The sequence below is a fragment of the Mandrillus leucophaeus genome, unplaced genomic scaffold, assembly GCF_000951045.1.
Source record: "Mandrillus leucophaeus isolate KB7577 unplaced genomic scaffold, Mleu.le_1.0 Scaffold281, whole genome shotgun sequence".
NCBI classification, from domain to species: domain Eukaryota; kingdom Metazoa; phylum Chordata; class Mammalia; order Primates; family Cercopithecidae; genus Mandrillus; species Mandrillus leucophaeus.
The window spans coordinates 1800745-1814718 of NW_012102932.1; the positions used below are offsets into that span (position 1 = coordinate 1800745).

The 13974-nt window shown below is 40.9% G+C and overlaps 1 protein-coding gene across 1 annotated transcript in view; it reads right to left on the reverse strand.

Moving 5' to 3' along the window:
• The window catches only part of CDK7 (cyclin-dependent kinase 7), a 46443-nt gene that overhangs the window by 22214 nt on the left and 10255 nt on the right, over window positions 1-13974 (reverse strand). Inside the window, exons 3-6 of the mRNA XM_011985272.1 lie at window positions 7010-7043; window positions 4821-4888; window positions 3968-4036; window positions 238-348 (exon numbers count right to left, since the gene is read on the reverse strand). Coding sequence (XP_011840662.1) covers window positions 238-348; window positions 3968-4036; window positions 4821-4888; window positions 7010-7043 — 282 coding nt within the window. The remainder of the gene's footprint in view (window positions 1-237; window positions 349-3967; window positions 4037-4820; window positions 4889-7009; window positions 7044-13974) is intronic.

Below are 13974 nucleotides of genomic sequence, written 5' to 3' on the forward strand. Positions count from 1 at the left end.
AAAAAAAAAAAAAAATGAAGGACTGGATCTCTTCTAGTTCTAAATTTCACAAAGTAATATGGAGTCCTCACAGCACCAACTGCTGGAACAACTGAAGAGAATATATAGGTAAAAGATGGGATAAAACGGTCAGCTATAAATTCATATTGTTAAACAATTTACATGTTCAGACCATTATGTACTAAATTGGCTCTATAAAACTTGACTGCTATAAAGAAGCAATATTAAAAACCTTACCCTATGTAGGATCCAATGTTGATGTAAATATTCTAATCCTTGAAGAGTCATCAACATGTAGGCTTTGATGTGTGATGGTGTCAGCACAAGACTATTATCCTTTATTATAACCTGTAAAGCAAGTATACAATATACAGGTACCCTTTATTATTTCAAATAAACTCTACCATATAAAACAATTTATAGACTTAAAATATAAGTATCAATACAGGAGACTCTCAAGAGAGGTTATCTAAGTTTCCTCAGGAAGCACTGTCAGAATCTCCAGAGTTAGATGGGTAGGGAGAGCATTTCTGGTTTGGAAAGAAAGCAGTACTTTGTCCTCTACTGCTTTCGCATGAAAGTAGCAAACACCTGTTGTTTTTGCTTGCATCTTCTAAATGCTTCTAACAATAGCATTTAGTGTTCCTTTGGGAAGCCATCTCTTCTCAGCTTAGTCCACATGGTTAAGGTAGGACTGAGCCAACCTAAGGCCTCCAGAGGTAGGCACATGACCCAGGCATCCCCATTATCACACTGCAGTCTCCTGGCCAAGTGACTGGCTCAGGGATACAAGACAAGTGTGCTAGAATCAAAGAAAAGAAAGCACTTTCATTCCTCAGGTATTATTAAACTCTACAAACATATACCTAGAAGTATCTGGAACACCATATTGAGAACTGTACACATGAAGAAGGCAACAGAGAAGAAAACAGAGCTGAGTTAAAGTGTAAGACTGAGTTTTGATGGCATTATTTGTGAGCTGTGCCTAATGTCAGTTTATTTCTAGATTTATCAGTTAGGAACTAAAAGTTCCCCTTTTCTTTTTTTAAAATCAGATTTAAGGTAAAGCATACCCTTTTTAGTGTATAGTTCCATGCGTTTTGACAAATGCATCCAGTCATGTAACCACCACTATAATCAAAGTATAGTTCCGTAACCTCCCAAAATTCCCTGAGGCCCCTCTGTACTTACTCCTTTCCTTTACCCCAAAGTTCCCATAACCACTGATCTGGTTTCTGGTTCCTTTTGTTTTGCCTTTTCCAGAATATCATATAAATGAAATGATTCAATACATAGTCTTTTTAGCCTGGCTTCTTTCACTTAGCATAACGCATTTCAGATTCATCTATGTTGTTGCAGTTATCAATAGTTTGTTTCTATACCTCAGTAGTATTTCAGTTTGTTTGTACAGTCAGAATGAGGGATGTTTGGATTGTTCCGGTTTTGACAATTATTAATAAAGCCCAACATCTGTGTACCAACTGAATTCTGGCTTTTTTTTTTTTTGAGATAGGAGTCTCACTCTGTCACCCAGGATGGAGTGCAGTGGCACAATTTCGGCTCACTGCAACCTCCACCTCCCAGGTTCAATTGATTCTCCTGCCTCAGCCTCCCAAGTAGCTGGGATTACAGGCACCCGCCACCACGCCCAGCTAATTTTTTTTTTTTTATTTTTAGTAGAGATGGGGTTTCGCTATGCTGGACAGGTTGGTCTCAAACTCTTGACCTCTGGTGATCTGCCTGCCTCAGCCTCCCAAAGTGCTGGGATTATAGGTGTGAGCCACTGTGCCCGGCCTCTTTCTTTTAGATAAATACCTAGCAGAGGTATTGCTAGATCACAAGATTATCGATTAGTATTATCAATCACAATATTAGTGATGCTATTATAGATCATAATACTAGTGGTACTGATGCTGGAAGGACCTATCACAATAGGCTATGGACTCAATCACCACCAGTCTGAGCATTTAGTGTGTTCCTATTACTTTCTGATAATGTGTTGTGTGAAATCTTTTTTTGCTTTAATTTGGCTGGTGTGTATTTAATTGTATAAGAAACTGCCAAGCTGTTTCCAAAGTGGCTTTATCATTTCACTGCTTTCGCACCAGCAGTGTATAAGAATTCCAGCTGTTGGGGCTGGGCATGCTGGCTTACGCCTGTAATCTCAGCACTTTGGGAGGCTGAGGCAGGTGGATCATGAGGTGAGGAGTTCAAGATCAGCCTGGCCAATATGGTGAAACTCCGTATCTACTAAAAACACAAAAATTATCCAGGCATGGTGGCAGGCACCTGTAACCCCAGCTACTCGGGAGGCTGAGGCAGAAGAATCGCTTGAACCCGGGAGGTGGAGGTGGCAGTGAGCTGAGATCGTGCCACGGCAACAGAGCGAGACTCCGTCCCCCAAAAAAGAAAGAAAGAAAAAAAAAAGAATTCCAGCTGTTCCAGTCATGCGAGGTGGCTCACGCCTGTAATCCCAGCACTTTGGGAGGCTGAGGCAGGCAGATCACCTGAGGTCAGGAGTTCAAGACCTGCCTGGTCAACATGGCGAAACCCTGTCTCTATTAAAAATACAAAAATTATCCAGGCATGGTGGCAGGCACCTGTAACCCCAGCTACTCGGGAGGCTGAGGCAGTTGAATTGCTTGAACCTGGGAGGCAGAGGTTGCAGTGAGTCGAGATCTTACCACTGCACTCCAGCCTGGGTGACAATGAGAGACTCCATCTCAAAAAACAAACAAACAAACAAACAAACAAAAAAACCAACAACAAACTTCCAGCCGTTCCATATCCTTGGATTATTCGATTTTTGAGATTCAACTAATATCAATGAATTTTATATTTTTTAAAAAGAAACTTGCCCAGGTGCACTGGCCCACACCTGTAATTTTAGCACTTTGGGAAACCAAGGCAGGTGGACTACTTGAGGTCAGGAGTTTGAGACCAGCCTGGCCAACAAAGTGAAACTCCATCGCTACTAAAAATACAAAAATTAGCTGGGCATGGGGATGGGTGCCTGTAATCCCAGTTACTCGGGAGGCTGAGGCACAAGAATCGCTTGAACCTGGGAGGCAGAGGTTGCAGTGAGTTGAGATCACGCCACTGCACTCCAGCCTGGGTAACAGAGCGAAACTCTGTCTCAAAAACAAAAACCAAAAAACAAAACAAACTTGGCTTTCAAAAGAATGACATTACTCTGGTTACATGGAAATAAGCTTCTTTATTTTTTAATATAATTTTTAAAGTAGAGACAGGATCTCACTATGTGGTCCAGGCTGGTCTTGAACTCCTGGGCTTAAGCAATCCTCTTGCCTTGGCCTCTCAAAGTGCTCAGAGTACAGGCGTGAGTCACTGCACCTGTCCGGAAATAAAATTCTTATATGTTGGCTGGGCATGGTGACTCATGCCTGTAATCCTAGCACTTTGGGAGGCTGAGGAGGGTGGATCACTTGAGGTCAGGAGTTCAAGACCAGCCTGGCCAACATGGTGAAACCCCGTCTCTACTTCAAATATAAAAATTAGCCACGCATGCTGGCACCTGTAATCCCAGCTACTTGGGAGGCTGAAGTGAGAGAATCACTTGAACCCAGGAGGTGAAGGCTGCAGTGAGCTGAGATCATGCCATTACACTCCAGGATGGAGTAAGACTCCATCTCAAAAAAAAAAAAAAAAAAAAACTTATAGGTCTAATGCTCATTTCTCCAAAAATGACGTCAACTAGCTATGGGAACTTGGAAGGCAGAAAGGCCAATGAAATCCAAATCTTTGTATGTAACACTGGGAATATCACTAAATGATTAGAAGAAAATAACTCAAGAGATCCTTTTGACTTAGAGTATATCCAAATTTCAACAAAATTAAGCTTTTTTTTTCCTTTTACTAGCAGTATCTTCTTAGGTAGAAAACAAGTATTTAGGTTCTTGTTTGATAAACTGGGACAAAGGAATTTCTCCAGGAATCTTAATCTTACCTCTAGATCAGTTTCCATAAAATCAAAGACAAGGCTAATATTAGATTTATGTCCAAAAGCATCAAGGAGCTGCAAAGTAAAAAAATTAAAATGTGATTCACTATTTAATACCTGACAGTATGATAGCAACTGAAGCAATTTTTTAAAATTTAAAAAGCATTTAAACTGTTGGTAATTCCCTATAAAGCTTAAATCATTTGATTAATTTGACATTTTCCTTTTTTGGACAGTACTAAAGGAATTAGTATTTTGAAGCACAAAAATATTAAATTTTACTTAAAAAAAATACCCAACCTCTTTCCCCAAATATTTGGAGTTATAATTAAGAAATTAACCAGTGAAAACCTCATTCCAGTCTCCAATTTAAAAGAAAAGTCCCAAATGTGATTCTTAAGAACTCCTCTAAATAACAGCGGCTATCATTGAATGAATGAATACATTTTCCATGGCAGGCACTATTCCAGATACATCTGTTCAATTGGCTAGTCTCACAACTACCCTATGGGGCAGGGACTCTGGGGAGTTGTGAGTAAACACACTCAAGGTCTCACACAGGCAGAAAGAAAGGTTTTGAATTCAGGTTCACACTCTCAGCCACTATATGCTAGAGCTCCCTAGACTTCAAAATTATTTCTGACAAAATTAGCCTACATGTCAATATTTCATTTATTTAATCAGTGGTATAGTTTTAAAGACAACGTCTACCAAAACAACTGGGATAGGAAATGCATTTCCTTTAAGCTTCTGTAAGGCTCATCTAGAACAAGTCATCTTGCTGAGCCTTTAATCAACATCCATTATATTAAGAAAAGGCAGAGTCCCAAATCCCAGTAACAGTTTTGATCATACTCACACCAATTATATTTGGATGACTTAGCTCCTGTAATAATTTTATCTCTCTTAAGGCTGTTCTATTTATACCTATATAAAAAGGCAAAGCAAAATGTGAGTAATTCTGAAATCTCAAACCTTAAAAACACATTTTTTTTTTTTTTGAGATGGAGTCTCACTCTGTTGTCCAGGCTGGAGTGCAGTGACGTGATCTCAGCTTACTGCAACCTCCACTTCCCGGGTTCAAGCAATTCTCCTGCCTCAGCCTCCTGAGTAGCTGGGATTACAGGCATGCGCCACCACGCCCAGCTAATTTTTGTATTTTTAGTAGAGACAGGGTTTCACCATGTTGGTCAGGCTGGTCTCAAACTCCCGACCTCGTGATCCACCTGCCTCGGCCTCCCAAAGTGCTGGGATTACAGGTGTGAGCCACCGCGCCCAGCCACAAACACATATTTTTAAAGAAAGGTTAGTCACCTCAGAAAATAGTGAACATTCCACACAAAAATAAGGACTACTTTGACAATTTTTATGTGAAATCTGTTGTTCTTTTACATTGCTTTATTTTTATTATTAATTTTTTTTGAGATGGGGTTTCACTCTGTCAGCCAGGTTGCAGTGCAGTGGCATGATCTCAGCTCACTGCAGCCTCCACCTCCCAGATTCAAGTGATTCTCCCACCTCAGCCTCCCGAGTAGCTGGGACCACAGGTGCGTGCCTCCACGCCTGGCTAATTTTTTGTACTTTTGTTAGAGACAGGGTTTTGCTATGTTGGCCAGTCTGGTCTCAAACTCCTGAGCTCACGCGATCTACCCGCCTCACCCTCCCAAAGTGCTGGGATTACAGGCGTGAGCCACTGTACCAGGCCTATATTGCTTTTTTTAAAAAATAGCTTAACAAAGACTATGACAAATGGTGAAAAAAATTTCACATTATCTATAGGATATCAGGATCTGAAGACCATTAGACTAAGAACATATATAAGTGTGCAGCATATAGATAAGCTTCCCTACTCTTGCCCTACAAATGTTAGTGGCATATTGTTTGTGCTAAAAGCAAACTAGTAATAAGACAGTATATATTCCAATACAAATGACAGATTTCAAAATTAAAAATAAGATATAGGCCAGGTGCGGTGGCTCATAATTCCAGCACTTTGGGAGGCCTAGGTGGGCAGATCACTTGAGGCCAGTAGATCGAGACCAGCCTGGCCAACATGGTGAAACCCCATCTCTACTAAAAATACAAAAAATTGGCTGGGCGTGGTGGCACGCACCTGTAATCCTAGCTACTCAGGAAGCTGAGGCAGGAGAATGGCTTGAACCTGGGAGGCAGAGGTTGCAGTGAGCTGAGATCGCACCACTGCACTCCAGCCTGGGCAACAGAGCATGGCACTGTCTCAAAAATAAATAAATAAAATAAAAATAAGATATAGTATTGGCACTTACACAGACAATGGGTCTTTTTTATAAGAGCTATTTTATGATGACTCCTAATAAATAAGACTTTGGAAGAAAGTTTAATGAAATCTTTTCCCCATATATCTATTCCATAGTTAGCTTTATGTACTTTCATGAAAATGTATCCTGAATTTTCAAATTAGAAACTCAGAAACAGAAAAAACAATGGCTTGTAACACGTAAAACCGTAATGAAGACAGAAAGACAAACTAATTAAGCTTGCTGCCTTCCATTTATGTGGGTGATTTAGAATGTTTTTCTGAACATCCAATTGGTAAAAATCACCAAATACTACTCCTCTATCCTGAGTCTATCTTTACTCTTCGGGGACACTGCAGTAACTCTATCCAGAACCATTGCTAACTCTTATTAATTAATACTTTGCTAGTTTCTTCAGTGAGAATGAAAACTTTATACTGGGCATGGTGGCTCAAGCCTGTAATTCCAGCACTTTGGGAGGCCGAGGTGGGAGGATAGCTTGAGGCCAGGAGTTTGAGAGAAGCCTGAGTAACACAGCCAAATCCCATCTCTACAAAAAATAAAACATTAACCACAAGTGGTGGCATATGTTTATAGCCCTAGCTACTCAGGAGGCTGAGGTGGTAGAATTGCTTGAGTACAGAAGCTTGAGGCTGCAGTGAGCTATGATTGTGTCTCTATACTCCAGCCTGGGTGACAGAGCAAGACCCTGTCCTTTTTTAAAAAAAAGGATAAAACTTTTCCTATCTGTCAGATTACATGAAATACTTACCATCTTTAGCTTCTGATCTATGTCCAAGTTTGATCTGGTAGAGAGGGAAAAAAACCCCAAATATATTAAAAACGTGTTAAATTATTTAGAATCAACAAATAATATGTAAACATTTCAAATACTTCACCACAGCAAAAACACAATTAGCAACCGATATGTACCTAGCAGGCAAAAAGAGAGTAGGAATCATGATCGGAAAGACAAAATTAACAATATAAGAATCAAACACCTACCCTTGTCCCTTAAGTTACCGAACTACACATTCAAATAATAAAATTAAGAATTACCTTTTCAAGGTTCAACGTGAACTAAATAACTAAGGGTACCCTGATTAAAAATAAATATGTAACTTCAAGTTAGCCTACTTGGAGGGAAAGATACAGAAAATAACATGCTGTATAGTTGGTAATAAGTCCAATAATATGCTCTTAGACACTACATTTTTCTTTCTTTTTTTTGTTTTTGAGATGGAGTCTCGCTCTGTCGCCCAGGCTGGAGTGCAGTGGCCGGATCTCAGCTCACTGCAAGCTCCGCCTCCCGGGTTCACGCCATTCTCCTGCCTCAGCCTCCCGAGTAGCTGGGACTACAGGCGCCCGCCACCTCGCCCGGCTAGTTTTTTTTTTGTATTTTTTAGTAGAGACGGGGTTTCACCGTGTTAGCCAGGATGGTCTCGATCTCCTGACCTCGTGATCCGCCAGTCTCGGCCTCCCAAAGTGCTGGGATTACAGGCTTGAGCCACCGCGCCCGGCCTAGACACCACATTTTTCAAAAAACAAAATTACAAATTGTGATGGTTAAAATGTTGTTACTCTGAATAAACATAACAACTTACATTAACAGGTTTAGTCTTACACAAAATAAATTACCTGAGTAAAGAACATTCTCTGTTTTTTAAAAAAAAATGTCAGCAATCAATAAAAGACTGGCAGGGCATGGTGGCTCACACTTGTAAATTCCAACACTTTGATGGGCCAAGGTGGAAGGATCACTTGATCCCAGGAGTTTAAGACCAGCCTGGGCAACATAGCAAGACCTTGTGACTAATAAACATTTTTAAAAATTAGCCAGGAATGGTGGCACACACCTATAGTCCCAAGTACTCAGGAGACTGAGGCAGGCTACAGTGAGCCATGATCACACTGCTGTACTCCAGCCTAGGCAACAGAGAGAGACTGTCTCAAACAAACAAACAAACAAACAAACAAACAAACATACAGGTGGCTCATGCCTGTAATCCCAGTATTTTGGGAGGCCTGGGTAGGAGGATCGCTTGAGAACAGGAGTTAAAGATCAGTCTGGGCAACAAAGCAAGACTCTGTCACTACAGAAAAATTTAAAAAGTTATTGGGGCACGGTGGCATATGCCTGTAGTCCCATCTACTTGGGAGGCTGAAGGAGGAGGACTGCTTGAGCCCAGGAGTTCGAAGCTGCAGTGAGCTATATTTGCATCACTGCACTCCAGTCTGGGCAACAGAACAGGAGATCCTACTTCTAACAAACAAAAAAACAACACAGAATTTCTTATTTAAAGTAGTCCATTTAGGATTCATGATTTGCTCACTATAGAGCCCCTGAGCCTTGAATAATCAGCAGTGGTAACCAGGGCCTCACCATGGGCCTCAGGTGAAACTGTGAGACATATTGGCTTCAGGTATGACACAGCATATTCACAGCTGTAGTGGCTACCAGGAGAGACTACTGTTTGAGAAAAGGAGAGGGAAGAGTAAAGGGGATTCTGTCTTGCAGCTTAGGGACCAGCTTGGTTGCACTGGGGAAGAGTACCAGGTGGGCTATTGGGGTCCATGAATCCAGGCCTTGGCTCTTGGATGGCATTTCTGGACCTACCCCTGGAACAGAGGGGAACCCACTACCCTGAAGGTGAGTCTCAGGCCTGGCAGCATGCAGCGTAAGCTGACTGAGGAGCCCTGGGCCTTAAGTGAACATTGGTGGTACCCTGGCAATACTCCCTCCCCCATGGTCCTGTGGTGCTGGTGGACACAGGAGCAACTCCTCCACCTGAGGAAAGGGGAAGAATGGTAATACAGAGTCTGGTAATACAGAGAATTCTGGACCTTATCCAAGACCACCAAGATGGTACCTCTATGAGTGTAGAAAAACTACAGCATTACTGGGTTTGGGGTACCCGCTAATGCAGATATGGTTACAGTGACCAATGACATAGATCGCAACACTCTATTCCCTTTGAATACTTGGAATGCCTTCCAATAAGAATGGTACAAACAAGTCCAGACTGTGAAGACTATAATAAATACCTGACTCTTCAACGTACAGATGGCAATGAACACTCACAAGCATCAAGGCCATCCAGGAATACATACCCTCACCAAATGAACTAAATTAGGCACTAGGGGTCAATCCTGCAGAGAAAGATATGTGACCTTTCAGTTAGAGAATTCAAAATAGCTGTTTTCAGAAAACTGAAAGAAATTCAAGATAACACAGAGAAGGAATTCAGAATCCTATCAGGTAAGTTCAACAAATACTTGAAATAATTAAAAGAATTAAGCAGAAATTCTGGAGTGGAAAGATGCAACTGACATACTCAAGAATGCATCAGTCTTTGTTTTTTGGAGACAGAGTTTCGCTCTTGTTGCCCAGGCTAGAGTGCAATGGCACAATCTCAGCTCATTGCAACCTCTGCCTCCTGAGTTCAAGCAATTCTCCTGCCTAACCCTCCCAAGTAGCTGGAATTACAGGCATGCACCACCACACCCAGCTAATTGTGTATTTTTAGTAGAGACGAGGCTTCACCATGTTCAGGCTGGTCTCGAACTCCTGACCTAAAGTGATCCACCCGCCTCAGCCTCCCAAAGTGCTGGGATTACTGGTGTCAGCCACCATGCCCAACCCTCTGACAGAACAGAGTCTTGTTCTGTCACTCTGTCACCCAAGCTGGAGTGCAGTGGTGCAATCTCGGCTCACTGCAACCTCCGTCTCCCAGGCTAAAGCCATCCTCTCCCCTCAGACCCCCCAAAAAGCTGGGACCACAGGCCCAAACCACCATGTCAAGCTAATTTTTCTATATTCTGTAGAGATGGGGTTTCATGATGTCGCCCAGCTGGTCTCAGACTCCTGAGCTCAAGTGATCCACCCACCTCGGCCTCCCAAAGTGCTGGGATTACATGCATGAGCTACTGTGTCCAGCCGCATCAGCCTTTTAATAGCAGAACTGATAAAGCAGAAGGCAGAATTAATGAGCTTGAAAACAGGATATTTAAAAACAGAGGAGACAAAAGAAAAAAAAATAAAAAAGAAATGAGGCATGCCTACAAGATCTAGAAGACAGGCTCAAAAGGGCAAATCTAAGCGTTTTTGGCCTTAAAAAGGAGGTAGAGAGGAGAGGCAAGGTAGAAAGTTAATTCAAAGGGATAACAGGAAACTTCCGAGACACAGAAATAGGTACCAATATTCAAGTACAAGAAAGTTATGGAACATGGGGCTCGGGATGGTGGCTCACGCCAGTAATCCCAGCTACTCAGGAGGCTAAGGCAGGAGAATTGCTTGAACCTGGGAGACAGAGGTTGCAGTGAGCCAAGACTGTGCCACTGCATTCCAGCCTGGGCAAGAAAAATGAGACTCCATCTCCAAAAAAAAAAAAAAAAAGTTGCAGAATACCAAGCAGGTTTAACCCAAAGAAGATTACCTCAACACATTTAATAATCAAACTCTCAAAGTCAAGGAATAAGAAAGGATCCTAGGCCAGGCACTGTGGCTCACGCCTGTAATTGAGCACTTTGGGAGGCTGAGGAGGGTGGGTCACCTGAAGTCAAGAAGTCGAGACCAGCGTGACCAACATGGAGAAACCCTGTCTCTACCAAAAATACAAAATTAGCCGGGCATGGTGGCACATGCCTGTAATCCCAGCTACTCGGGAAGGCTGAGGCAGGACAATCGCTTGAACCCAGGAGGAGGAGGTTGTGGTGAGCCAAGATCGCACCATTGCACTCCAGCCTGGGCAACAAGAGCGAAACTCCGTCTCAAAAAAAAAGAAAAAGAAAGAATCCTAAAAGCAGCAAGAAGAGAAAAGAAACAAATAACATATAATGGAGCCCCCAATATGTCTGGCAGCAGACTTTTCAGTAGAAACTTTACAGGATAGGAGAGAGTGTCAGAATATATTTGAAGTGCTGAAAGAAAGTAACTTTCAACCTAGAATAGCATATTCAGCAAAAATATCCTTCAAACAGGAAGGAGAAATAAAGACTTTCCCAGACAAACAAAAGCTGAGGAATTTCATAAACACCAGACCTGTCCTACAAGAAATGCTAAAGGGAGTCCTTCAATCAGAAAGAAAAGATGTTAATGAGCAATATGAAATCATCTAAAGGTACAAAACTCACTGGTAATAGTAAGTACACAGAAAAACACATAATATTATAACACTGTAATAATTGCGGTATGTAAACTACTCATATCCAGCAGAAAGATAAAAACATGAAACAATCAAAAACAATAACAATTGTTCAAGACATAGTACAACAAAGTGGGGAGACAAAGTTAAAATGTAGAGTTTTTATTAGTTTTATTTTTGCTTGTTGGTTTGTTTATGTAATCAGTGTTGTCATCAGTTTAAAATAATGGGTTATATTATTTGCAAGCCTGATGTAACCTCGAATCTAAAAACATACAATAGATACACAAAAAATAAAAATTAAGAAATTAAAACGTGCCACCAGAGAAAATCACCTTTACTACTAGCAAGACAGGAAGGAAGGAAAGAAGGAAGAAAAGACCATAAAACAACCAGAAAACAAATAACAAAATGGTAGGAATAAAAGTTCTTACTTATCAATAATATCACTGAATATAAATGGGCTAAACTCTTCAATCAAAAGGCACAGAGTGACTGAATGGATTAAAAAAAAAAAAAAAAAAAAGAAGAAGAAGAAACCCCAATGATCTGTTGCCTACAAGAAACACTTTAACTATAAAGACACACACAGACTGAAAATAAAGAGATGGAAAAAGATATTCACTGCCAATGGAAACCAAAAAAGAACAGGAGTAGTTATATTAAATAAGACACATTTCAAGCAAAAACTATAAAATGAGACAAAGTCACTATATAATGATAAAGGTGTCAATTCAGTAAGAGGATATAAAAATTGAATATATGCATCCAACAATTCGGCATTCAGATATATAAAATATTTTTAGCATCAAAGAGAGAGGCAAACCCCATATAATAATAGCTGGAGGCTTCAACACCCCACTTTCACTACTGGACAGATCAATGCAGAAAATCAACAAAGACACACTGGACTTAATCCACACCACAGACCACATGGACCTAATAGATATTTATAGAGAATGTCATCCAATGGTTGCAGATTAAACATTCTTCTCCTCAGCAAACGAATGATTCTCAAGGACAGACCATATGTTAGGCCACAAAACAAATCTTAAAACATTGCAAAAAACCAAAATCTGATTCAAGTATCTTTTCTGACCACACTGGGATAAAACCAGAAATCAATAACAAGAGGAATTTTAGAAACTATGTAGTACATGAAAATTAAGCAATACACTCCTGAATGACCAGTGGGTCAATGAATAGATGAAGAAGAAAATTGAAAAATTTCTTGAAAGAAATGATAATGGAAACACAACATACCAAAACCTTGGGATACAGGGAAAGCAGTACTCAGAGGAAAGTTTATAGTTATAACTGCCTACATGAAAAAAAAAAAAACAAACTTTCAAATAAACAATGATGCATCTCAAAGAACTAAAAAAGCAAGAGCAAACCAATCCCAAAGTTAGAAGACAATAATAAAAATCAGAGCAGAAATAAATGAAATTGAAACAAAAAAAACATACAAAAGATCAACAAAATAACAAGTTGGTGTTTTGAAAAGACCATCAAAATTGGACACATGTTCTTCAAGTTGCCCACTTGGATCTCTCCCAAGTGCACTTTTATTTCTTTCCTACTCTAAAGCTTTTTAATAAACTTCCGGCCGGCACAGTGGCTCACACCTGTAACCCCAGCACTTTGGGAGGCCGAGGCAGGGAGATAACGAGGTCAGGAGTTCGAGACCATCCTGGCCAACATGGTGAAACCCCATCTCTACTAAAAATACAAAAGTTAGCCAGGCCTGGTGGTGCACGCCTGTAATCCCAGCTACTCAGGAGGCTGAGGCAGGAGACTCACTTGAATCTGGGAGGTGGAGTTTGCAGTGAGCCGAGATCACACCACTGCACTACACCCTAGCGTCAGAGTGAGACTCCATCTCAAAAAATAAATAAACAAACAAACTTCCACTCCTGCTCTAGGAAAAACAAAAATCTCTCCTGCCACCATAAGAAGAGGTGCCTTGCTTCCACCATGATTTGAGTATGGATTTTTGGTACATGCTAGGCAGAAAATGCCTGCATGACCAGTCCCAATAAAAACCCTGACCACTAAAAACCTTACCCAACCTTTAGACTAAAAGAAAAGGAGAGAAGATGCAAATAAATAAAATCAGATGTGAAAAAAGGGGACATTACAACCAATACCGCAGAAATCCAAAGGATCAGTAGTGGCTACTATGAGTAACTATACACCAAGAAACTGGAAAACCTAGAAGAAATAGATACATTCCTAGACACATACAACTTACCAAGATTGAACCATGAAGAAATTGAAAACCTAAACAGGCCTTTAACAAGTAATAAGATTGACGCCATAATAAAAAATCTCCCAGCAAAAAGCCCAAGACCTGATGGCTTCAATGCTAAATTTTACCGAACATTTGAAGAAGGGCTAGGCTGGGCACAGTGGTTATCCCAGCACTTTGGGAGGACGAGGCAGGCAGATCACTTGAGGTCAGGAGTTCGAGACCAGCCTGGGCAACATGGTGAAACCCCATCTCTACTAAAAATATAAAAAGTAGCCAGGCGTGGTGGTGCATGCCTGTAATCCCAGCAACTTGGGAGGCTGAGGCAGGAGAATCACTTGA